Genomic DNA, 25,912 nt, shown 5'->3' with positions numbered 1-25,912 from the left:
ACTTGCCTGACACAATTAGTGCTAGATAAAAATGTGGTGAAAGAATAATAAAAAGGAAAAATTAATCAATAATGGAACTCCATATTTGAGTTGCCCCACTGAAGAGGTAAACAAAATGGTGGTTCAGTCCCTCATTTGGACTCTACCTACAAATAGCAGTTATAAATGCATAATCTCTCATCTGTAACATATTACACTGCCAGACAGGTTTGAGCATTCATATTTTTTTCAATTTTGAAAAGATAACATAAGTGAACATGTCATATATTACACAATCTCTTTGAAATTGGGCAGCATCCCATAAGCAAATACAATAAATATTTCTACAGCAAAAGAAAAATTCACTAATCAAGACAAAGATGACAAACTGCTTAATAGCCACTAAAATCAGTTTTTATTCATAAATGAGTGCTAAAAACTTGTGGAAAAGGAAGAGGGGATCTCACATGGATGGGGATCAGAATATTTGTTCTGAGATATTAATTCACATTAATGTCAATCAGTTTAATTGCCAGTGTACCTTGGTGGAACAATTGAAAAAGAATAATAGAATATTAAGAGTTGAAAAGACACAGCACTCCTTAGTTTACATATGATCTTCCCCAAGGTCACAAAACTGGCTGGTAGAATCCAGCTCCCTTAACTTCATTTTATCACACGGTACATTTGAACAACCTAGTTTATTTAGATATTAGTGCCTCCCCCTACACCTTTCCTTGTCTGCCAAATGATTTTGAGAAAACGTGAAATGACAATTTTACATTACACAACACAAAAGTGGGTTTAGAAACCTCCAGTGGTGATTTCTCCCCTTTTACACCATTTCTGAATTTCTAATGTGATCCTCTTTAGACTGACCAACTATAGCCTCCCATCCCTCCCTTACAGAAAAACAATTCTGTATCAGTCATTCAGCTGCCTCTACAATATCCCTCTATTTCACAGGTTGTATTTTTTGGGCCCAACTGAGTCTGGCAATTCCTACTGCCTTCGCTTTTTCTTCCTTCCTAAAAGAACTCCTTCTGAGCTTTTCCTAGTTTCTGGCACCTTGTACATACATGGAAGGCATTCAACTAATATTTACTGAATTTAATTGTTCTTCCTTATACTCTTACAGTGGCTTCTGGTAAGGTCCTCTCTACTTAAAAAACAGTCCCACAGTCCTGCTATCTGAAATAAATTTATCCAATGTGCTCAAAATTTAACACTCCTGACAATGAAGCACTCCTCTTCTCCACTCATCCTCAAAAACAGGAATGATAAAGATTCCACACAGATCCACTGTGATAAGGAAAGGAAAGGAAGAAGGAAAGGAAAGGAAAGGAAGGGAAAGGAAAGAAAAGAAAAGGAAAAGAAAAGAAAATACTAGTCATGTCAAAATCCGGATGTATGGATCCAGGACACATTCCAATATAAAATCATTCCAATATAAGCCACATATATTAATATCATATTTCTAAAGTGCTTCCAGAAATATTTAGTATGTATAATTTACATAATTTTAGAGTTAGCGTGTAAACATACTATGAATAAAAACACATCCAAATCTACAATATTGATACTGCCAAATTTAAGAGGCTGATCACCCAATTAAATTCTTGCCTGTGCCTTTCCAATCCTTTTCATTTTCTTCATAGCCATATTCAATACCACTGATGAGGTAAAAAAGACACATGGTATAGCCTAACACTATAATTATACTAAATGTAAAAACACCAAAATCAAACCCAAAACACTTAAAATGAATATATTGTTGGTATCTACATGCATTTATAAAGATCAACCTTTTTAGGAACTAGGAAGAGGGAAGAAAAATATTTCCAAAATAACTTCAATAATCCCTATGCTTACCACACATTTTACAAAACTGATTACAGAATCTTATATGCTCAAGAACAAACACATCTGAAATTCTAAGCATAAAAGCTGCCAACAGTCTATTAAAATTATGGTGTTGTGCTTCCAACAGGGGAGGAAAAATCACATCCATATGTACTCTCAAACAAGAAGTGGTGAGGGATGTGTACATATGCATAGCTTTTTTTTTAAAGATTTTATTTATTTATTTGAGAGAGAGCGAGAGAGAAAAACAGCATGAGAGGGGATAGAGTCAGAGGGAGAAGCAGACTCCCTGCCGAGCAGGGAGCCCGATGCGGGACTCGATCCCAGGACTCCGGGATCATGACCTGAGCCGAAGGCAGTCACTTAACCAACTGAGCCACCCAGGCGCCCATATACATAGCTTTTTAAAACATTTTTCTAAGATCTTAAAAACATTTTCTAAAAAATTTTCTTTAATTCTTCAACTCTACCTATTTGTTCAAGTAAATGTTCCTATATTACTTTGTAAATACTTTAAAGTAAAATTTCAATTCCTTCAAAGCACTGTACATATCAAAAAAAATTTCATTGTGACCATTAAAAAAACAACAAAAAATCCCCCAAAGTTTTGTATTTTACCTGGTCTTGGTACTGGCTGTGCCGCAGGAGCCTGAGTCTTACGGGCCGATGCACCTTCCTTTAAAAGAATAAAAATTGACACATGATGTTAGAATTCCTTTACATAATAAACACGTCCATTTAATTACTGCAAAGAAATTCCGTATCTCCTTGTCTCTCAATCAGTCCCTCCACTGAACATCCTATGATCCTAAGCATTAAACACACACACACACACACACACACACACACAAGCACAAAAAACAAAAACACCTCCCTTATCTTTTATGCTATCGGTCATGAGGTAATAATAGGAATATTTAGTAGAAAATAAATTTAAACTGTTACCATACAGTAGTTATTGTAAGCATGTAACATTTTTCAAATATTTAATGATTTGCTTAATTGTTGACAATTTTAATATTTGCTTAAACGTTATTACCCATTTTAAAATCAAGTCAATCTTTTTTCCATTAAACAGTCTCAAAATGAATAAATGATACATAATCTCACATCAGAAAGATATAAATGATGTTACTTTGGAGTGCATTAAAAAATTCCACAAACATTTCAAATTAAATGCCTTTAAAATATTCAGGGAAATAATCACATTTAAAAAGACGAGATTTGTTACATTTAAGAGTGGTTAAAAATTTTAACTAAATAACAATCTCAACTAATTACTAAGCATGTAATATACAGAAGAAAATACGCTAAGTATTGAAATATATCAATTATACATTCAGGAGTAGATGCCTCTGAAATGCTTAAGATACTCAAAAAGCTGTCTTTAATATAACAGTTTCAATCATATTCACACTTAACAGAAAGCTACAAATGAAAAAAAAAAAGCTACAAATGTAAATTTCAAAACAACTAGAATAATATTCTAGTTGTACTCAACTGAATGAAATTTGATAACTATCAGGGAAGTTACATAAATCCGTAATAATAAAAATCAGTATTAGAATCACAGAAACATTTCTAAAGAAATACTGTTAAATAATGTTAATTTTAACCATATTACATTCTCTTCAGAACTTGAGATTCTGCATAGTAAAGTAATTTGGAATGGTAGGCTATACCACAGTTTTTTTTTTTAAATAAATAACTAAATCAATTAAAGACATTTTAGCTTTCCATCCCATGTTCCTGCATAAAGAGGAGTCAACTAGATATTATATAATAAACACAAAAATAAAATAAACATTACCCATATTACCTAGAAATCCTTATATGTAAACACTGAGTCATGGAATATGACTTAGGTACACACAGAAACAGAAAAAATAAATGAGACAGGAAGAAGAACAAGGAGCACACACATATGCAGGTATCTTTCTGTCTACATTTGACTATAAGGTTAGCTGGATCCAAATCAAAGCCCCCCCCCTTTTTTTTATTGTTGTTAATCCCCATACATTACATCACTAGTTTTTGAGGTAGTGTTCCATGATTCATTGTTTGTGCGTAACACCCAGTGCTCCATGCAGAACGTGCCCTCTTTAATAACCATCACCAGGCTAACCCATCCTCCTACCCCCATCCCCTCCAGAACCCTCAGTTTGTTTTTCAGAGCCCATCGTCTCTCATGGTTCGTCTCCCCCTCCAATTTCCCCCCTTCATTCTTCCCCTCCCGCTACCTTCTTCTTCTTCTTCTTCTTTTTAAACGTATATTATATTATTTGTTTCAGAGGTACAGATCTGTGATTCAACAGTCTTGCACAATTCAAAGCGCTCACCATAGCACATACCCTCCCCAGTGTCTATCACCCAGTCACCCCATCCCTCCCACCCCACCCCCGACTCCAGCAACCCTCAGTTTGTTTCCTGAGATTAAGAATTCCTCATATCAGTGAGGTCATATGATACATGTCTTTCTCTGATTGACCTATTTCGCTCAGCATAACACCCTCCAGTTCCATCCACGTCGTTGCAAATGGCAAGATCTCATTCCTTTTGATGGCTGCATAATACAAAGCCCCCTTCTTTTAAAAAGAGTAGACGAAGTTCAAAATCACAAGAACACAACAGCACTCTGTGCATATTGAGAACTATCAGAACCAAAACTGATTCAGCTGACTACTAAAATATACCTATACTATATGACGAGACTTTGGCTCTTATAACATGGGTCAGCAAAAGGTACAAACACATAGAAGTAATATGAAAAAAAGTCTTTTCCGTTAGAAATCATAACCCTTAAGTGTTTTTATTGACTTTTGAGTAAACTCAAAACTAGGACCTCTTTAAATACCAAAAAATAGGTATTTTCTGTTTACAAAGTAAGCTATCATTGCCTGATGACCTTCTCCTACTCCAAATTATCCCTTTTTGGGAATAAGCCTCAGCCCTTGGTCACTGGGAGAGGCATATGTCTTAGGCTAGGTCAATCAAGAGTTCTCCCCTGTATGTTTTACTAGCTGGAACTAGCAAGTTACAACTCTAGCTACAAGGCTGCAAGGTGGTAAACCAAAAATTACAGATGATCATATATCTCTTGACTCATGGGGAAAGCCCAATCTGCAGAAGGACAGAATGACAGTAGTATGCACAAAAAAGAGGTAAATATAACATCCCCTATAACACCTATCTAGATATAATAGCCTCAAGGCCTATTCTCCCCCTACGTCTTCTTGATTATATGAACCTTTAAAATCCCTCATCTCACGACTCTATGAACTCCACACACATTTTTACCTCCATTAGTTGAGCAGAGCTACTGTTAGCTGCAACTGGAAGAGGTCTAACTTTTGTCTTCTCAGATGTACTAAAAACTGAGTTGCCAAAGTCACTGCAGTATAACTTTTCTTAATTTTGTAGTTACTAAACAAACACAAATAAGTGTAAATGCAAGCATGCATTCACACACACTCAATCTCTCTCTCTCTCTCTCTCTCTCACACACACACACAACCTATACAGCTATTAAATTGGAGACTGTAGACTCCTTGAAAGAAAACTGGGAAGAACTTAACTAATCATGTCAGTTTGTAGCCCTTTTAGGACTCCCTAGCCAACACAAAGAGCTAAAAGTTCATTCCACTCCAATCTGTACTATTTTGAAATAAAATTATAGAAGTCCTTGCATAGGGCGCCTGGGTGGCTCAGTTGGTTAAGCGACTGCCTTCGGCTCAGGTCATGATCCTGGAGTCCCGGGATCGAGTCCCGCATCGGGCTCCCTGCTCGGCGGGGAGTCTGCTTCTCCCTCTGGCCCTCCCCCTCTCATGTGCTCTCTCTCTCTCTCTCAAACAAATAAATAAAATCTTTAAAAAAAAAAAAAAAGAAGAAGTCCTTGCATAAAGAACCTCAGAAACCATATAATCCGACCCCACCACTCCTTAAAGATGAAAAAACAGAGGTGAGGTTTTTCAAAGGCTACAAAATGGTATATCTGGCATATGCTAAGAAAAAGGAATAAGAATTTGGCAGTAATATGGGGAAGAAGAGACTGACAGTTCCACATTTTTAAAGATACATGGATTGGGGGAAAAATATAATACCCATCTGGGAAAATAAAGTATCAGGGAAAAAAAAAAAAAGCCAACTAAAAGAGCTGACAAGTTGTGCTAACTGGAGAGGAAAACTTGCTTTCTCTTGAAAAGTCAGAACAATTACAATTTCCACCGAGACCTGAGGCATTCTAGAAAAGAAATAACTGATAAGAACGGTAGAAGTGATAGAATCATTTTTGTAAAACATAACAAGGCAAAACAAACTATACTGTTTATAATCCTTACTTATTTTAGCAAATGAGAAAACCTAAAAATCTCCTGGTACCGGGAGAGACAATATTGGTATTTCTGCTTTAAACAAGCAGGAAATAGTACCATTATATATAATATCATAAGAAAAAATATTTGTGGGCGCCTGGGTGGCTCAGTTGGTTAAGCGACTGCCTTCGGCTCAGGTCATGATCCTGGAGTCCCGGGATCGAGTCCCGCATCGGGCTCCCTGCTTGGCAGGGAGTCTGCTTCTCCCTCTGATCCTCCTCCCTCTCATGCTCTCTGTCTCTCATTCTCTCTCTCGCAAATAAATAAAAAATAAAAAAATAAAATAAGAAAAAATATTTGTAACAAGTGTCAGTATGAAAAAGATTATATTTACTTAATTTGGAAAAATGCTTTTTATATGAAACTTCATAAAATACTAAAAATTCTAAATGAAGAAAACATACAGAATATATATGCAGATTTTATAAGTTTATAATCTACCTTTTTGACTACCGTATTTACGACAGCAAAAGTAACGTTTTAAAAATGAAATACTAATTGTACCCTTACATGCAAAGGCAAACTTTCTACAGTAACACACTCCCATGAAATGTGGATTTGATATTTAGAATTCCCAAATACCAGGATGCTTTTTTAAAAAGGATCTGAATTTTAAGTACATTGAGTCTTTAAAAAAAAAGTATTTTGGAAAAACTATAAAGAAAAAGAAAACTGCAACTCTGTAGACAAATGACAATGAGGTTGAAAACATACAAGATTTCAAGAGCAAAACACAAATTACAAGCACAATTTATTTTTTTACATTTGCCATAACCCAGAGGCATATGCATAGAATGTCTGCCAACACAGAAAATAGCTAACACATTCCTAAAATATACTATAGTGTATCTATAAAATATATAGATTTGATACCTCTATCAAATCCCTCAATTTGCTATAGAATTCTCTATTTACTTTGTCTGCTTCTCTCAACCAGACTATAAGCTAACTTAGGTCAGGGACTCTCTATTATGTCTCCAATGCCTGTTACATGGTGCCTAATGTATGGCAGGTCCTTAAAAAATTTACATTAACTAATTAAAACAAAAATCCATTTGCCCTAATATTACTGATTGACCACTGTTAACTGTTTTAATCTGCTAAATAAAAATGGTAAAAATATCATAAAGAATTATTGAGAGACTTAAACAACATTAATTTATTCATTCTATACACATTCATCAAAGCACTGAAAGCCAAGTAAGAAACTGGGAACGCATCAGTATGAACAAAAGCAAGGTGGTCCCTGCCTTCATCATGTTTTGTAATTTAATGGAGGATCAGTGAATCAAAGTTTAAAAATTATAAAGAGTTACATATGTGTTTTTAGTTATTTGTAATGTGCATGTAAGTATTTTCTATAAATGTGTATGTGTATGTTCAGCTTAGTGCCCAAAATAAAGAGAAACTAATAATTATTAAACCAACTTCTTTCCATAAAGAAACATTCTCTGTAAGAAAAGAACTAGCAAACCAAGTTCAGTAGCATACTAAAAAGATTATACACCATGACCAAGTGGCATTTATTCCTGGAATGCAATGATGGTTCAATATACGAAAATCAATAGAAATCACATTAACAGAATGAAGGGAAAATACATGATCATTTCCACTGATACAGAAAAAGGATCTGATAATTTAACATCCTTTCATGATTTAAAAACAACATCACACACACCTTAACAAACTAGGAATGAAAGGAAACTTTTTCAACATAATAAAAACTAAATATAAAAAACCCACAACAGCTAACATATTCAATGGAGAAAGACTGAAACCTCATAAGATCAGGAACAGTATGTTCACTTCCACTACTTTGATTCAACATAGCATCTGAAATTCCAGCCAAGGCAATTAGGCGAGGGGAGGAAAAAAAAAAGGCACCTGGGTGGTTAAGTAACTCTTGGTTTCAGCTCAGATCATGATCTCCCACTCGTGACATCAAGCCCCGCGCTTGATGTAAGCTCCATGCTTACTGCTGACTCTGCTTGACCCTCTCTGCCCCTCCCCCTGCTCATGCACACGGCACGCACACACGGCTCTCTCTCAAGTAAATAATCAATCTTGAAAAAAAAATAACTCCTTCAACTCAAAACCAAAAAACAAACAACCCAATTCAAACATGGGTAAAAAACTTAGACATTTCACCAGAGAAACTGACCATTCTCCAGATGGTCCATAAGCACATGAAAATATGCTCAAGCATCACTAATCAGTCAGGAAATGTACATCAAAACCACAATGAGATACCACTTCATACCCATTAGGACAGCTACTATCAAACACACAAAAAGCAGAAATTAACAAGTACTGACAGGGATGTGGAGAAATCAGAATCTTCATGCATGGCTGATGGGAATGTAAAATGTGTAGCTGCTATGGAAAACAGTATGGTTGACACCTCAAAAAAATTAAACATAGAATTACCATATGATCCAGCAATTCCAACTCTTGGTATATAACCAAAAGAACTGAAAGCAGGGACTCGACCGGGTATTTGTATGCTGATGTGAATACCGTTATTCACAATAGCCAAAAGGTGAAAACAACCTAAATGTCCACTGACAAACAAATGGATACACAAATTACAGTTTATACATACAATGGAATATCATTCAGCCTTAAAAAAAGAAATTCTGAATTGTGCTATAACATGGATGAACCTTGAAAACATTACGCTAAATGAAGTAGGCTAGACACAAAAAGACAAATACTGTATGACTGTACTTCTATGAAGTACCTGGAAGAGTCAAAGTCATAGAAACAGAAAGTAGAATAGTGGTTGACAGGGGCTGGGAAGAGGGCAACAGGAAACTATTTAATGTGTACAGAGTTTCAGTTTGGAATGATGAAAAAATTCTGGAGATACAGAGTGGTGATGGCTGCACAATGTTATGGATATACTTAATGCCACTGAATTATCACTTAAAACGGTAAGTCATATATATATAAACAATAAAAAATCTTTTTTAAAAAGCACAAAATATGCTTAAAAGAATAAACACAGTCTAATTACAAATGATGGCAGCCTTTTCAAGGGATGTCTACTCAGAGAATACCCTATTTCCCCTTTTCTGAGCTGGACCATACCCACAAGGGATAAACTCATGAACAAGCTGACCCAATCATATCTTTTCTCCTTTGGAGTTTTGAAATCCATACTGAGAGATATGCCCAGCAATGTGAGCTACAGTTATCTGTAGCAGGCTGGCTTTAAGGAGGACTAGGTGTACAAAGGACCAGAGAGCTGGTATAGAGATGCAGGAAGGTGACAAGTAATCATATGGCACCAGACAGAAACAGAAAAGCTTCCTTGCTTGATTCCTGACAGTTTTCCAATGTCTCACTGTGTTCTTTTAAAGGCCAATTTATATTTCTCAGTCCTGAGTTCTGCAGAAGATTCCTACACCATTATAATGTATTTCCTTTTCTTCCTTACGCTGACTTGAACAAGTTTCTGCTACTTGAAATCAAAGGAGCAGAGACTAAAGAAAATATTTTAATCTCAATAAAGATAAAAATCTATTCCTACCCAAATCCACTCACAGAATTAAAACTTTGACCTGGGAATAAATACTTATTTTCTTTATAGTCACAGACAAAACTGGAACACAAGTGCTCATGAATAGCATTAGAAGAGATTCACTGATTAAAAATCTAAATACCAGTTTTCCATTTATCATTCTCTAGAATCCTTTCAGAAGGTAACTATGAAGGTTAATTTTATGTGTTAACTGGGCAATGGAATACCCAGATAATTTGGTTAAAACATCGTTCTCGATGTGTCTGTGAGAAAGTTTCTGGGTAAGATTAACATTTGAATCAACAGACTAAGTAAAGCAAGACTGCCCTCCCCAATGTGGGTGGGCCTCATTGAATCCACTGAAGAAATGAACAGAATAAAATGGCAGAGTAAAAAAGAATTCACTCCTGCCTGGCTGTTGTCAAGCTGAGACATCAGTATTTTCTTGCCTTTGGAGCCTGCCTTAGACTTGAGCTGGACCATCAACTCCCCTGGGTCTCCAGCTTGTTGACTGCAAATCTTGGGACTTTTCCGTTTCCATAATCACATGTGCCAATTCCTCCTCACCCACCCACCCACCCACCCATCCCTCCCTCCCTCCCTCCCTCCCTCCTATGGGTTGTTTCCCTGGAGAACCCAGACTAAGACAAATACAGCAAGTAAAATTTGGATCAAAAGAGAGGAAAAGAGAGTGAGACAGAATACAAAATCTTTAAAGGGGTATTCGTGCATAATGGGAAAATATCAAAATTCTTTTTTATTTATCCACAGATTAAAAGATTACATCCACATAAATGTAGATGAAATGTTTAATTATAAAACTACATTAGAAACAAACCAAACCATAGAAATGGACCTGCTTTAATACCAAAGTCTATAATGCCCACATACCTTTCTGGCACAAATGAGCAATTCTCTTATATGTGTCACTGAGGTTTAATAAAAGCACAATCTTTCTCATTTAAATCTGGCAGTATTTTTTTATAGTGACAGAGGGCCAGGGGTAAGGGATCATTTGTGTACCTTATGGGTTCATGGACTAAAAATAAAAACACTGATGTATCCAGAGACAGTGTAAATCAGTGCAAAAAAACTTGATTTAGAAGTCTTGAACTCCAGGTTCTAGCTTTGGCTCGGACATATTAAAGAGTGGAGCTCTGAGAAAAATCACAACCTCTCAGGGTCTTGATTATCTTGCCTCCAAAATGAGACCACTAGATTTTTAGATGATTAGAAAGGTCTAATTCTGCCCTAAAAGTCCATTATTATAATGTAAATAATACCCTGTTACTAGGAACAATGCCATTGCAGTACAACCTCCAATGTCCAACTAACTAAGTTTAAGGACATAATTCAGGATGGTTTCTTCAAAGATGGTATAGCCATATAAATTTGCTCTTCTTCTGTTTCACTGAATAAAAACATAATATTCTCCCATCCATCTCCCTCTATCAAAGGGTACATGTTTGGAATTAGCTAAATTTGATTGTTTTGAGAATCACAGAATTATAGGTACTGGCAACAGAGGCAGAGCAGAAAATAACAATCTTGTAAGCTTTAAAAGAAAACATTCAATGTTTTACCATTTAATATAATTCGATAAATTGAGGAAGCTAAAATAAACACAGACCTGTATATATTTAACTATTTGAGCCCCTTACCCCCAACACACACAGAGTCAAATGAAATATTCTGGAATATTATAAATATTAATAAATATAAAATCTGTGAAAAGTTACAAAGGAAATACAGAAAAAAACTCAAATTCAACTACAAGGATATAGAAAAGAAACAAACTCAATATGTTAGTAAGTAATCAGGGAAATGATGAAAGAAAATGGAGAGTACAACAAAAATATAAAAATTTTCATTTTTAAAATTTTGGTTCACTAAAACTCAACAACTGTGTTTTCCCCGAGACATCGTGTTATTTATTTAAAGGGAATAAAAATACTTGAAAAGCATGAAAATTAAGAATAAAATGTAATGCAAACCAACTACAATTGTGAAGACAAAAGTATCAAAAGAGTGAAACTGAGTGACACCATAATGAATTACAGAAACAATTTGAAATTGAAGGGAAAAAAAAATAAGTATATAACATTTTCTTCCAGTTATTTTGTTATCTATATAATGATCTATGTATCCTGTCTACCAATTTCTTGAATAAAAGGAACCTAATGACAAAGCTCATATCCCTCTGTAGCTTGCATATAAAAAATGTTCAATGTATTTGTTGAATATAAGTGAATCCCTTAGGCATCTTCTAAGAAGTTGGGGAAGGGGAAGAAAATCAAACCCTAAAGTCAAACATTACCCATTCCCAATCCTATAACCTTTGCCTGCCTCTTTTCTGCTTTGCAAAGTTTCCTTATACTTAAGTTCCTATTTCCAATGAGATCATAAATAATCATTCTAAAGAGAGTTCCTACGAATTTAGAGTCAAGTATATTTATGCTCCCAGCTCTTCTCAAAAAAGCCCTTTGGGGAAAACATTCTATTTACTTACTTCCAACTTTTTCCTTTCTTTCCTTATCTATTAAAAGCTATTAAATAAAAAGTATTTTCTGATACTAATAATTTATATGTGAAAATGCTTCTTTGTGAAGTTTTAGCAGAGTTTTAAGTTTCAACCCATTATATCTACCTGAATTTATAAATTGTTTTATTATACTTTGTAATTAATTAACAGTGTTTAAATTTTTAAATACTATCAATGTGTTTAGGAGTAGGGAGGTAAGGTGCCTGAGAACTTATTCAAAGATACTGACCTAGTGGGCTTCACACCCTTATCAAACTCAGTATGTCTTCTGTGTGTAAGAAATATTTTACATTGACCCCTTTTAACAATCTGAAATGAAATGCAAAGGTAACATAAGCAACCTATGTATGTAATTTTTTTAAAGGAAATCAATATCCTAACAAATACAAGAATGAAATTTTAAAAGAAATCTATGGGGCGCCTGAGTGGCTCAGTCGTTAAGCATCTGCCTTCGGCTCGGGTCGTGATCCCAGGGTCCTGGGATCGAGCCCCACATCTGGGCTCTCTGCTCAGCGGGGAGCCTGCTTCTCCCTCTCCCACTCCCCCTTGCTTGTGTTCACTCTCTCGCTGCTCTCTCTCTGTCAAAATAAATAAAATCTTAAAAAAAAAAAAAAAAAGAAAAGAAATCTACGATAAACACAAGTATTTCAATATTAACCTCAGAAATGATTACACCAGAAGACATAATGAAGTAATCGAAAGCTAGTACCTATTCATAAAATCACAGTGAATGTAACAATTACAAATGTCCACAGACTGGTATACTCTCTATTGGTAAGCCAACTACTACAAACATGACTGCCACAGGCAACAGGATTTTTCGAAATGGCGAACTACTGGCCAAGTTCAGAACAAAGTTGAGTACAATCTTCTTCAATATACATTGTGGTTATATACCTAGGAAAATTCAGTGCATGTTAAAACTTTACAAAATATACTTGGTATTCTAATTAGGTTCATTTAAAATTGCCCCACCCACTATAGACCTCCTTCCCTGGACTCACTCACTAAATGTCCTTCAATTATTTTGTCAACAAAAAATACCCTCATAAACTTCTAGAACACCTCCTAGAAAATAACATTTCCCCCACTGAGAACCAAAGCTCTCAACAAGAGTATCCCCTGTGTGATAAATAACAAATGAAAGAGTCTAGCTGATTTATGCTACACTGAAACAGCTACAATCCTAAGAAAGTGAAGAACATACAAGCATAATACAAACTACTGCTGATTTTAATGCTTACATTTTCCCTTAGGATCATTAATAGTTTGTATGAATTAAAACTGGTAAGGGTGTTGAAAATTAGTTCTGAAAGAGACACTTAAATTTAGCTCTGCTTTCATGTCAAAAGAAATTCTTAAAACAGTGTGAGTATCTGCTGCACAAGTTGGTGAAAACTGAAGAAGAAAAATAAGGCAGGCAAACACTGACACTTGTGGTCATTCTGAGATTGCTAATTTGAAATCAGGCTAATGCCTGCTTTGTAAATTCAAGGAAAGGTAAAACTGGTTCATAAATCACCTACTGATTTCAAAGGAAAACTGTAAACTCTTAATGAACACACAGTAATTTTTCTTCAAAAAAACTACTTACTAATATTAAACAGCCAAAAATGTGCTATTTGTCCATATATTTATATATTGAAAAAGATTTCATCTGATTTTAAGTCAAAAGATATAAACTCTAAGCAAACATTACTCTATGCAAAACTGTTGACTGATCTCAATTAAAACTAAGGCTGGTCTCTAAATAACTATGTCAAATGGCATTTTTCAGAGTACTATGGTGGAAATAACACCTGATCCAAAACGTTTTTTCTCTAGCACTGGAAAAAATAACTAGTTCTTCAGGTGAGCACTGGCTGAAATAAAAATGGCTTGCATTTAGGGGTCAATTACTCATACTAAAGCACCAACAGGAATGAAGACCAATGTAGGGAAAACCAGATTCACGTCTCCTCTTCTCAAATTATTCAAGGATATTTGCTCATTCTCAGTGAATCGCCTGTCACGGTTGAAGTGTTATCTCCTACACCCTTTTCTCCCTCATTCTTTTTACCAAGGACATTTAGTTGAATTTATATAGGTAGTAAATTCCACGAAATAACTTATCTTTATTATTAGTAAGCAAATCTAAACCTGATTCATCATGTTATAATGACTCAGAGACTACTAGCCAAATGAATAAAGTAATTATTACTTCTGTACTCAACAGAAACTAAGAATTAGGTGGCTATTCAAAACCTGTCTTTAAATTCTGCCTCCCTGAGGGCTATTGTATGCAGACATGCCCAGGAAAATCCTAAAACCAACCTGGACAGTTCTGGCCAAAATACAGAGTAATAGCCTATTTTGCCCATCAGAGATGTGTTATAAGATTAAAAAGCAGACCTATACAAGTAAAAATTACAAGACATTTATAACTATAAAACTTAACAAAACAGCTGCCAGCTTCCTGAGTCTGACAAAGAAATCTGTCACATTTACTGAGAAAGTTTAACCATAGAATTCAGATGTTAAAAGAAACTAGACTAAAGGAAGAACTTCTACAAGCTTGCCTATCATAAGATTTTTACAGTTTCTCTTGGCTGGAAACATGCAGGTTGCTAGAAAAAGTCACTAAAGGAACTTTAATCTGGTGTCTGCTCTGTTTTTCTGTCTTAGCCAGCTTAATTTAAATTTAAGAAACCAATGGCACGTGTACCTAAAAGTTTAAATTCTGATTAAGTAGACAGGCACCTTTTTATCAGTTTCTAGGAGTCTCTTTTGCTGTATTAACCCTTATCCCCTAGCAAGCATAATTGAGACAACAGTCCACTGGGAATTCAGGGGCTCAAACCAATACTGGGGGAACCATTAACCAGCAGGTTATCTGACGGAGCTCTCTTAATCAAGATCTTTAATAAATCCAGTGGGACACCAAAAGAGTCAAATCAAAGGAACTAGCAAAAAAAATAGTTTTATCCTTCCTAGAGAAAGGGTAGGGAAGGTGTCTAAACCATCTCTGTCCCCCTAACATTTAATAAACTGTGCGTACCTACAAATACTGGCACACGGTAGTTAATCAATATGTATTTTGTTTGACAAGTGAATAAAATGAAAATATAAACATCCATTTATAATTCTATGAATGATTTCTGGGTATGCTGTGCCAGTCGTATAAAAGAATTCCCACTGGGGCACCTGGGTGGCTCAGTCGGTTAAGCGGCTGCCTTTGGCTCAGGTCATGATCTCAGGGTCCTGGGATGGAGCCCTGCATCGGGCTCCATGCTCAGCGGGAAGTCTGCTTCTCCCTCTCCCACTCCCCCTACTTGTGTTCCCTTCTCTTGATGTCTCTCTGTCAAATAAATAAAATCTTAGAAAAAAAAAAAAAGAAGTGGAAAAAAAGAGAATTTCCATAATTTCTCCAGCAGTGTTACCTAGTATAATGGTTAAGAACAGAGCATAAAGACTTAGATAATCTTGCTTTAGTTCCTAGCCTGCTTCTCTTATCACCAGTTAGCTGATATCTAGGATAATTATTTACAACTCTAAGCACTGGTTCCTCATCTTTAAAATGGGTATGATAATAAAACTATTATTATGAGAGAAAAAAGTCATTTAACTACAACTTAGGTAGCCTTAGCATGCAATCTGATTTTGGGTAAATAACAGTCACTGTTGCTGGCTGCATAATCAAATCCTATGTAAGGAATTACTGATAAATACTGATCTCCTAAACAAACTGAGTGTTGTTGGAGTGGGGGGTGGGGTGGGAGGGATGGGGGGACTGGGTGATAGACACTGGGGAGGGTATGTGCTCTGGTAAGCGCTGTGAATTGTGCAAGACTGTTGAATCTCAGATCTGTACCTCTGAAACAAATAATGCAATATATGTTAAGAAAAAAAAAAAAAGAAGAAGAAGGTAGCGGGAGGGGAAGAATGAAGCGGGGGAAATCGGAGGGGTAGACGAACCATGAGAGACGATGGACTCTGAGAAACAAACTGAGGGTTCTAGAGGGGAGGGGGGTGGGAGGATGGGTTAGCCTGGTGGTGGGTATTGAGGAGGGCACATTCTGCATGGAGCACTGGGTGTTATATGCAAACAATGAATCATGGAACACTACATCTAAAACTAATGTTGTAATGTATGGGGATTAACATAAGAATAAAAAAATTAAAAAAAAAATACTGATCTCCTAAAATCCACCTCTACTTTTGTAAAATACGTTATTTTATGTAAGCACTGTAACATTACTCTGCTACCTACCTTTAATATAAAAAAAAGCAATGAGCATGAAGTATGAGTAGACATAGAGACTAAGTAAAAACTGGCTTCCAATTTTCTCCTTCACACTTAACTAGGAAAAGCCAAAGCTCTAGACCTTGGGTTTCCCATTTATAAAACTCTTAATATTCCTTCTAACATTTCTGGGAAAGTCACATAAACTCCTTAAAAAAAAAAAATCACAGGATTCCTCCAAGTACAAAAAGTATTTTATCAGCTACACTAAAAAACATGAGGACAAAAAAATTTAAAGTATTAGAGAAAATGTGAACCTGTATTTGAAGTAACAGATTTAATTAGGGAAGACAGGTGGGATAAAGCGTATATATGACTACAAATTCATAGCTTAAGTTCTAAAACGATAAATTTTTAGGAGTTAATGTCCCTGAACTCTCATAGGAAAAACTGATAATTCAGGCTATTAAGGGGGAGGGAAAAAAAAAAAAAAAGGCAATGCCCCAGTATTCTGCAGAAAAAAAGCAAGGTGCCCAGGAGACTAACCATACAAAGAAATATTTCAGAGTATCTAGTGCTTACTGAAAAATGTGTTTGGAGGCAAGTTAGTAAACAATCCTGAAATATTAGGACAAGTAAATATGATAAGTAAAACGTTATTATTCACCAAGAAGATCCTGTACAAGTATGCTATATCCACTAATCATTTTGTTGAATTCTAACATACATGTTAATTTTAAAGAAAAGGAAAAATAAATGCTGACATTAAAAGGTGATTAAAAATAAAGTTTTGCTACCTTCAAGAACATTAGAAACCACATTAAGAGCAAAAAAGAACTGAGCTGTATCCTATCAGGTGTCATTAAGTAATCCACTCCAGCTGATTTATAAACTCCAGAAAATTGGGGGTGGGGGGTATTTAAGTTATAGATAAAAAAATAAATGGACTGAGTCTTATCTAGATACTAGTAAAATTGGAGCAATTTGAGAAAATAAACTTCAAAGGAAGGAGTGCACTGAAGGGGTTAAATTGCACCAAGTTACATATAAAAGGTTATTGCTTAGGTCCCCTAAAATCATGTAAGAAACATGAAAGCCAACATCTAACACTGAAACATTTAGAAAGCCTGTGCTTAAGCATAAAGTAAAAAAAAAAAAAAAAGGAAAGGAAAAAATAAAATTATAACCATTTCATAATCATCCCATTTTCATATTATGCATTCATCACTACACTTACACTGAATATATATAATTTATCACACAGAAGCAAAATCTCTAAGCTTCGCCCTACCTTAGGTTTTTAGTCAAAATGAATGCAAACAATCACGTGGGATTCAGCCAAGCAGTGACGTTAAATTCTGCTCTGTCAGAGAGAGCATCTGTCAAGCCCACATTTAAACTGCTGCCTGCCTGTGCAGCAGCTGAGGAACCGTGGATTTCATATTATAGACTAAAACCCCAGTAAAACTGCTCAAAATCCTTCCTGCAGCTGCCAGGCAACAGCAAAAGAGAGTTAAATCCTATTCTATTCCAATACAATCGAAGCACTACATTCTCGCTTTGGCTGCTTTACATTGCAGCTCAGTGTTATTACTAGAAATATGGATACTGAGAAGAGAATACAGCACTGCATTGTCCGGCCAGGAAAACAGCAGATGTAAAAAGCTTCAATGCATCAACTGTCGGCAAGAGTCAACAGTGCTCCAATAGAGCGGACAACTACAGCTCTTTTGTTTAAAGAACGAGAAAGAAAGTAAAAGAAAGGAAAAATCTCAGATGACTAGGACCCATATGAACAAGAAGGGTAACTCGAAGACAAGCAGACAGATGGACACTTTGGATACTGTGAAAAGCAATCGCAGGAGGCAGACTATTGGGGGATGTGCGCATGTTCGATAGCATCATTTTTGCTGAAGTGATGGCGTGCCAAAAGTATTTTCAGTGGGCATAATCCTCTCCACATAAATGGCCTGACCAAGGAAGGTATGTCGATATCTTGTGTGTAATATTCATTTAAATGTCTGTTACCTTTTCATAGCCCCGGAGGCACTAATATCTGATAAACAAGTTCATCCAGTTCACCGTCCTTGAAACTATGAAAGGGTTTCTAGATATATGATTTTAAAATCTGTCATTGTTAAAGCTGTCTTTGCTTTATTCAAGTAAATATGTAGCTTGAAGTAATTATGGATTATGGATGTATAAAAGAGAGAAAAGGCAAATAATAACAAGATGTGCTTAGAGGATTCTCTGAGAAATTAAACTTAAAAAGAAAAAAACTGTAGCCCTCTAGAGAAAACACAGTAAGCCTCTATCAAAATAGGTCAAAATAAATTCTTATCTAGTAAATTAAAGTGATCTCTTAAAAGCGGCTATCAAAAGAGACAATGCAGTGAAATTATATTAAATAGTATCAAAGATGATCTTAATATTAAGAGCTTTTTTCAAAGTCCTTTTAAAACAAATTAATATATAACAGCTTTTACTAACGAAATCTTCCCTCCAAGATCCATCTCCCCAAATAAGGATAACAAACACAAACTAAGAGTATCAACAAATATTATTATAGAGCTATAAGAATACTAAAAGGAAAGCATTTGCACAGGATCACATAAGGCGGTGTGAGTTTTATGCACAACACACTACCACAGATTTGCATGTTATTACAGTGTCCATGAATACAACTTTAAACAAAGAAATATCAATAGTTGCTAAAAATTCCCCCACTTGAAAAAGTGAGCTTTCATTTTAAGCAACTGACAGATTCCAAATAATCAAATACAAGATTGTTCTTGGTGATAATTTTTAAAGTGAAATTCAAAACAGAGTATGAAAATAATCTAATATAAAAATATTCATGAACAGCAATACAAGGACAAAAAATTAAATATAAATGTAGCTACTGCGCTTCTAGGCTATATTAATATGTACTAACAAACTACCATCATGGTATGTGTGTACCTGGTAGAAATAAATCTGATAAACTATTTAAACAACAATCACAGTTAGAACAGCAACTCATGGCTCAGGAACTAAAATTCAAAAATTTTTTACAGTTCTATCCACAGATCCTGACATTTGCTCAATCTCACAACACAACTCAATAACCTATTATTTAATAATCACAAAAGGCAAACATTTTAAAGGCACATGTAAGCATTCCATTCTAAAATTAAAATTTTAAACAAGTTTATCAGGCCCTATTATTATCACATCTCAACATCAACTCTCACTGCCAATACCATGAATTTTTGTTCCACTATAGAATGAAATCAGATGGTATTACATAAAAAAATATAGTTGTGAAAAATCTCAGATCTCTCTTAGATCCTTTTCTCTCAGTGTTAACAGCACCAATTAAACATTTTTATAAGCTAGATATCTAAAAAGCACAGAATGTTTTTTTATTCAAGCACCAGTAAAATCTAGGACTGTTCAACACACTAAAGATAACACTTTTAAAAGCCAAATGATAAAAACTGTGTGTGAGAGAGAGAGAACGAGTATGTGAGAAGTAACTGAACATTTCACAGTTAACAATCTCTCCATGAACTTCCATTCATAAGATGTAAATACACATTAGTAACTTGAAAATATTATCAGAAAAAAACCCTAAGAGCTATATCAAACGTATTTCTATGCTGGAAATGTAGAAGTGCAAAACTATTTAGATTGCCACAGTATTTTAACTTTCTTGTCATGTTCCCACTTTTTAAGAATTAAACCACAACAGGCAGTAACTGGAGAATAATTTCAACATTTAATAAAATGAAGAACAGTTACTTTAATTTTACTTTCTTTTTAACAGAAAAATTATGACGAATACCTGAGAAACTTCTAATAAAGAAATGTTTAAAGCTAGACACATGCACTTCATTTATCAATGGGAGATTACCAACTGAGTATATATGAATTTAAAGCCTGGGAAGTTTAATATTTACAAACATACGAATGTCATGAATTTAAATTAAGATGCATCTCCATCACCTGGTGCTACAAAGTCATATAGGACCATAAACTATGTATTTATGCTAGATTACAATATATAATAATATGCTGTTTTCTCTAATATGGAAATACTTTAGAGATATCATTTCAGGTATACTGCTTTCATAAAATATCACAATTTATTACTATGATATTTACCTTCATTCATTTCTTCAGTTGTTTATTCAAAAATCTGATCTTATATTTACTGTTTCTTAAACCATCAAATTTACACTTTTAAAAGACATAAATGATGGGACTTCAACCAGATACCAAGCATATATCAACAAAAAGGTGACATATTTAACTTAGTTTTAGAATGTTTAAAATAGATTACCAAATAAATTTAAAAAGCAACTTTTGTTTCTTTTAAATTTATACACATAACCCTTATATCTACTGGCTTCTTTATGACTTGGAAGAATCGTTACTATTTATCAAATATTTCATGTGAAAATAAAAGCTTAGAAAGAGTTTCCTGGTCTAAACAGAATGGCCAACTATTTACAAATACAGGAAGGGAAAAAAAAAGTGAGTTTCTAAATCAGAACTCTCAGCTTATTTTCAGTTTAGTTCACAGCAGAACTCTTTTGCTGGATGGTGAACAGCCTTGGTCTTTACTATAGCAATGTGAAATTAAAGATTATGTAAATAAACTCTAATAAATAGCAAACTAGGTTCTAGGTTTTTAAAACCCCAAACTTAAATAAAAAAAAATCAGTGTTCGTATCTCACACAATGACTGAACAATATTTTACATTTGAGAACCATAACTTCTAAAAGTACTACATAATTTCAGATGCTAGAAATTATCAAAAGCTGGCGCCTTTACTACTATACTTTGGAAATTTGTTCAAATTCCCACCTACTTGCTCCTCCTAGTGGCTGCTGCTAGAATAGTACTTTCATTCATATATGTCTAACCCTTTCACAATCAGTATTTTCAAAGTACTTCATACTATATATGTGAATTTTCCTGTCATTATTCAATTATATGAGAACTTCCATGTAAATACCATTTCCCCAAGATAATTAAGTTTCATGTCAAGGCTAAGCAAATTTGGTATTAAGCATGAATCTCTTAATATCATGCAAAACATAGATATATATGCACAGATTTTTAGATAAACGCTACTACATTAAATTTAATTGACTAGTTTTCTTTTGCGTAAGAAATAATTTTCATTAAAAAAATTGAAAAAATTAAAATTAGTTATCAGTCCCCTTCTCAAGTTTTTTCTCTTTAAATAGAAATCAAGTTACAGCTCCTTTTACCCACCTCTACCCTCACATCTTGATCCAGAAAAACAAAGAACTGAAAAACATGAACAAATTTGTGCTATGTACTGAAAAATCTTGTTCAAAGATAACACCACCAGTTTTCAATATGTAGCATCATGAACCTCCCATACTGACATCTCATAATCTTTTTAAAAATCTAGGGTTCTAAGTATCATGCTGCCAGAAGTCCTAAAAATGTAACAAATTTTCTGCACACAAATGTAGAACACAGCAAAATTCAAGAATCTTTCAAAATGCATTTTGTAAAATTTAAAATTTTAAACAGCTGGATATGATAGTACCTAGTGCCTATATTTTGTAAGAAATCTGAAAGGACTGTTCAAAGTAGTTCTTTGTTTAATTCTAACACGGAGACTCAACTGAGCTATGTGATAAGTGTTCTGCCAAGGCCAAAGATAATTAAAGATAATTGCTATATTTTAAAAATGAATCTTAAGTCTAAGTAAGGACAATGATCTCCTGAATACCTCATCTTTGAAGTGGAAGGTTAAAATCAGAAAGTATTTGAAAATGTTCGTCTTTTATTACTGTCTTAAAATCCTGTACTGAAGTTACTGGACCCTGAAAATTAATTCTGACAGGTGCATCTTCTCATTGACTTTCTCAACACAGTAGGGGCCAATGGAAACATGCCAAGCAGTGTACTGTGACTAACAGAACTTTGCCATAATCAACCTTGCACCGTCTGTCCCACAACTGATACATGACCATTTTACAAAAAAGGCCGCTGACTGTGCACCATAACACCAATGGTATGTCAAATCAATTTTAATTAATGCCAATAAATTTTCCATCTGCTCTCAGGCCTTCTTACATGGCCTCTCTCAGGAATCTAGTAACATTCTTCTCTTCTACATGCATACAACTTCTAAATCTTTAACTCATGTCAAAAGTACAAATGACCAGAGCTACCTAGACAATGAAATAACTGGAAGAAAATCAATCCATCACTTCTCTCTTTGAAGTGTTCATCCTGTTCTCAGTGATGTTATGTTACCAAGGGTAAGCAAATTATAAACTAATTCCTCGGTTATCATATTTTCACAACTTAAAAAATTCCTATTTGCCCTAATATTATTAACATCCAAAGTCTCTCTTCAGGCAGTTCTGTAAATATTTAGCATTTTATAAATTTTTATGTTTCATCTTTATAGAATGACTGCATGGGAGACAACGTGGCTGATTTAAAAAATGATTACCAAAGAATAGTACCGATTTGGGAGAAGGAAACATTTTCAGCCATCAGTACTATTTCGTATCCCGTTACTGGATATTTACACCATGCTTCAGTGGAGGAGAAGACACTGCTGCTTTGCAAAGATGAGCTGGAATGCCAAGAGGTCTCTGTTCCGTACCCATCTTATTGGTGTACTTTCTCTAGTGTTTCTGTTTGCTATGTTTTTATTTTTCAATCATCATGACTGGCTGCCAGGCAGAGCTGGATTTAAAGAAAACCCCGTGACATATACTTTCCGAGGATTTCGTTCTACAAAAAGTGAGACAAACCACAGCTCTCTCCGGAACATTTGGAAAGAAACAGTCCCTCAAACTCTGAGGCCTCAAACAGCAACTAACTCCAATAACACAGACCTGTCGCCACAAGGAGTTACAGGGCTGGAGAATACCCTTAGTGCCAATGGAAGTATTTACAATGAAAAAGGTATCGGACATCCAAATTCTTACCATTTCAGATATATTATCAATGAACCTGAAAAATGCCAGGAGAAAAGCCCTTTTTTAATACTGCTAATAGCTGCAGAACCTGGACAAGTAGAAGCTAGAAGAGCTATTCGGCAAACGTGGGGCAATGAAAGTCTAGCACCTGGTATCCAAATCACACGAATTTTTTTGTTGGGCGTAAATATTAAGTTAAATGGCTACCTTCAACGTGCAATACTGGAAGAAAGCAGACAGTATCATGATATAATTCAACAGGAATATTTAGATACATACTACAATTTGACAATTAAAACACTTATGGGCATGAACTGGGTTGCAACATACTGTCCACATATTCCATATGTTATGAAAACTGACAGTGACATGTTTGTCAACACTGAATATTTAATACATAAGTTACTGAAGCCAGACCTGCCTCCCAGACATAACTATTTTACTGGTTACCTAATGAGAGGATATGCACCCAATCGGAACAAAGATAGCAAGTGGTACATGCCACCAGACCTCTACCCAAGTGAACGCTACCCTGTCTTTTGTTCTGGGACTGGTTATGTTTTTTCTGGAGATCTGGCAGAGAAGATATTTAAAGTTTCTTTAAGTATCCGTCGTTTGCACTTAGAAGATGTATATGTAGGGATCTGTCTTGCCAAGCTGAGAATTGATCCTGTGCCCCCTCCCAATGAGTTTGTGTTCAATCACTGGCGAGTTTCTTACTCGAGCTGTAAATACAGCCACCTAATTACCTCTCATCAGTTCCAGCCTAGTGAACTGATAAAATACTGGAACCATTTACAACAAAATAAGCACAATGCTTGTGCCAACGCAGCAAAAGAAAAGGCAGGCAGGTATCGCCACCGTAAATTACACTAGAGCAGACAATTTCTTTTTCAAATGTGCAATCTGTAAAATATTGCTAAAAGCATGTATAGTTAAAACTGATTACATCCATAGGACAAGTTTTAGTTAAAACTCATCACATAAAGGAATTCAAAAATTATTTTTTTAATTTCTGAAGGTAATTAAAAATACAACATTATATAACAAAAAGGTATCCCAAAAGAATCTATTAAAAAAAAAAAACTGTACAAGGGGATTCTGTGTATTAACATGCAATAACAAGCATGCATACATCAATGGTTCAAGGCTTATGTTAGAGGCCAATAAGATGTACTTGCATATATTTTCCACATAAATTTTAACTTAAGAAATGGATACAGTCAAAAGAGCCTTCATTTTAGAATCAGTTTTTCATTTTAACATATAGTTAAATGTAAATAAAACAATACTATCAATCTTAAGGAAACTTTGTAATTGTGCAAAGGACAAATTTTCTGACCTGACTATTCTAGGGTTCTGAAACTATATTCCATGCAATAAGATTTAGTTGAATTAGTCCATAAACACATTTATAAAGTTCAGCTGTTTCATCAGTGCAATTCTCACCTAAGTATTTACCTTTTAAAAACAACTGGGATATTCATTTTCTTATACTAGTACATATATCGGGGGAAATTATTTTGACATGATGTGATAAAATGTGAAAAATCAATGTGTCTCAGGCTCAAGTTTTTATAAGAAAAAAAAGTAAATGTTTCAAAATAGTTTGTTTCCTCGTTGGTGTTAAGGGCCAAGCTAGTATTTCAATGAGTTACTAGATCAGTTACTGCACTCTTAAGGAGTACTACCACTTAACTTCAAGGATATCTGTAAAAATATATCACGTTCCTCTAACGGAAGCAAAAGTAATTACAGGCAAAAAGAGAAATGTACTGTTGAAAAAAGATACAGGATAAAGAGTGCAGCAGCAGTTTCATTCAATACATTTTTAAGATGCATGTCTGCCAAACTGCAACATATGGGAAGTTTATTTCCTGACAGCAGGTGTACACATGCCAATACTTAATCATTTTATGGCACCTATTTCTTTCTCAGAGTGCCAAGTTTACAAACCTGCAGTTTTTAATTTGGTAGATGACAACTGTTCTGCGTCACCAATTTCAAACCTTTTTTGGGAGGGATGGGGGAAAGTTATAAATGTTTGATGAACACTTGATTCTAGGATGACAATGTATACAATGCACTTTTACCAAGTTTTTAATAAAAAAAAAGGTAAACAAAAAAATCTTTACTGAGTGTTAGAGTACAAATATTTTCACAGTAATTTTGTTTGGCTCCATTACAAATTTTAAAATCAAGAAATAGTAACCTGCTAAGTTTAAGTGTTTTTATTTCATAAAAGTATGTAAAACTTAATCTAATGAAGATATTATTTATCCTAAATCTAATGACAACCAATTTTATTCTTGATTCTCTTCTGAAGAGAAATTGTACCAAAACAGAATTCTTATAATTGTTAAAGTTCAGAATCACAGAAACTATTTAAGTACTTATTTAGTATGATGAATTCTATTTATACTGAATTTATCTCCCATTTTCAGTTTAGT

General features: G+C 34.6%; 2 protein-coding genes across 8 annotated transcripts in view; one reads left to right on the top strand and one right to left on the bottom strand.

The window, feature by feature from the left end:
- CDC73 (cell division cycle 73) overlaps window positions 1-25,912 on the bottom strand; it is a 259,032-nt gene that overhangs the window by 175,861 nt on the left and 57,259 nt on the right. For all 7 annotated transcript variants that reach the window (XR_010412199.1, XR_010412200.1, XM_054507917.2 and 4 more), the window contains exon 11: window positions 2,461-2,518. Coding sequence is in view for 5 of the 7 variants with exons in the window: in XM_054507917.2 (XP_054363892.1) it covers window positions 2,461-2,518 (58 nt within the window). In the remaining 2 variants the exon portion in view is untranslated. The remainder of the gene's footprint in view (window positions 1-2,460; window positions 2,519-25,912) is intronic.
- Window positions 17,839-25,570, top strand: B3GALT2 (beta-1,3-galactosyltransferase 2). The gene is made up of 2 exons (XM_045876916.1): window positions 17,839-18,482; window positions 22,943-25,570. The coding sequence occupies exon 2, from the start codon at window positions 23,070-23,072 to the stop codon at window positions 24,336-24,338; it is 1,269 nt and encodes a 422-aa protein (XP_045732872.1). The 5' UTR covers window positions 17,839-18,482; window positions 22,943-23,069; the 3' UTR covers window positions 24,339-25,570.

Source organism: Mirounga angustirostris, unplaced genomic scaffold (assembly GCF_029215605.1).
Source record: "Mirounga angustirostris isolate CCGP_5_RB_7025 unplaced genomic scaffold, mMirAng1.0.hap1 SCAF_6, whole genome shotgun sequence".
In the NCBI taxonomy this organism is placed as follows: domain Eukaryota; kingdom Metazoa; phylum Chordata; class Mammalia; order Carnivora; family Phocidae; genus Mirounga; species Mirounga angustirostris.
This window is presented reverse-complemented; position numbering and strand designations above follow the sequence as displayed.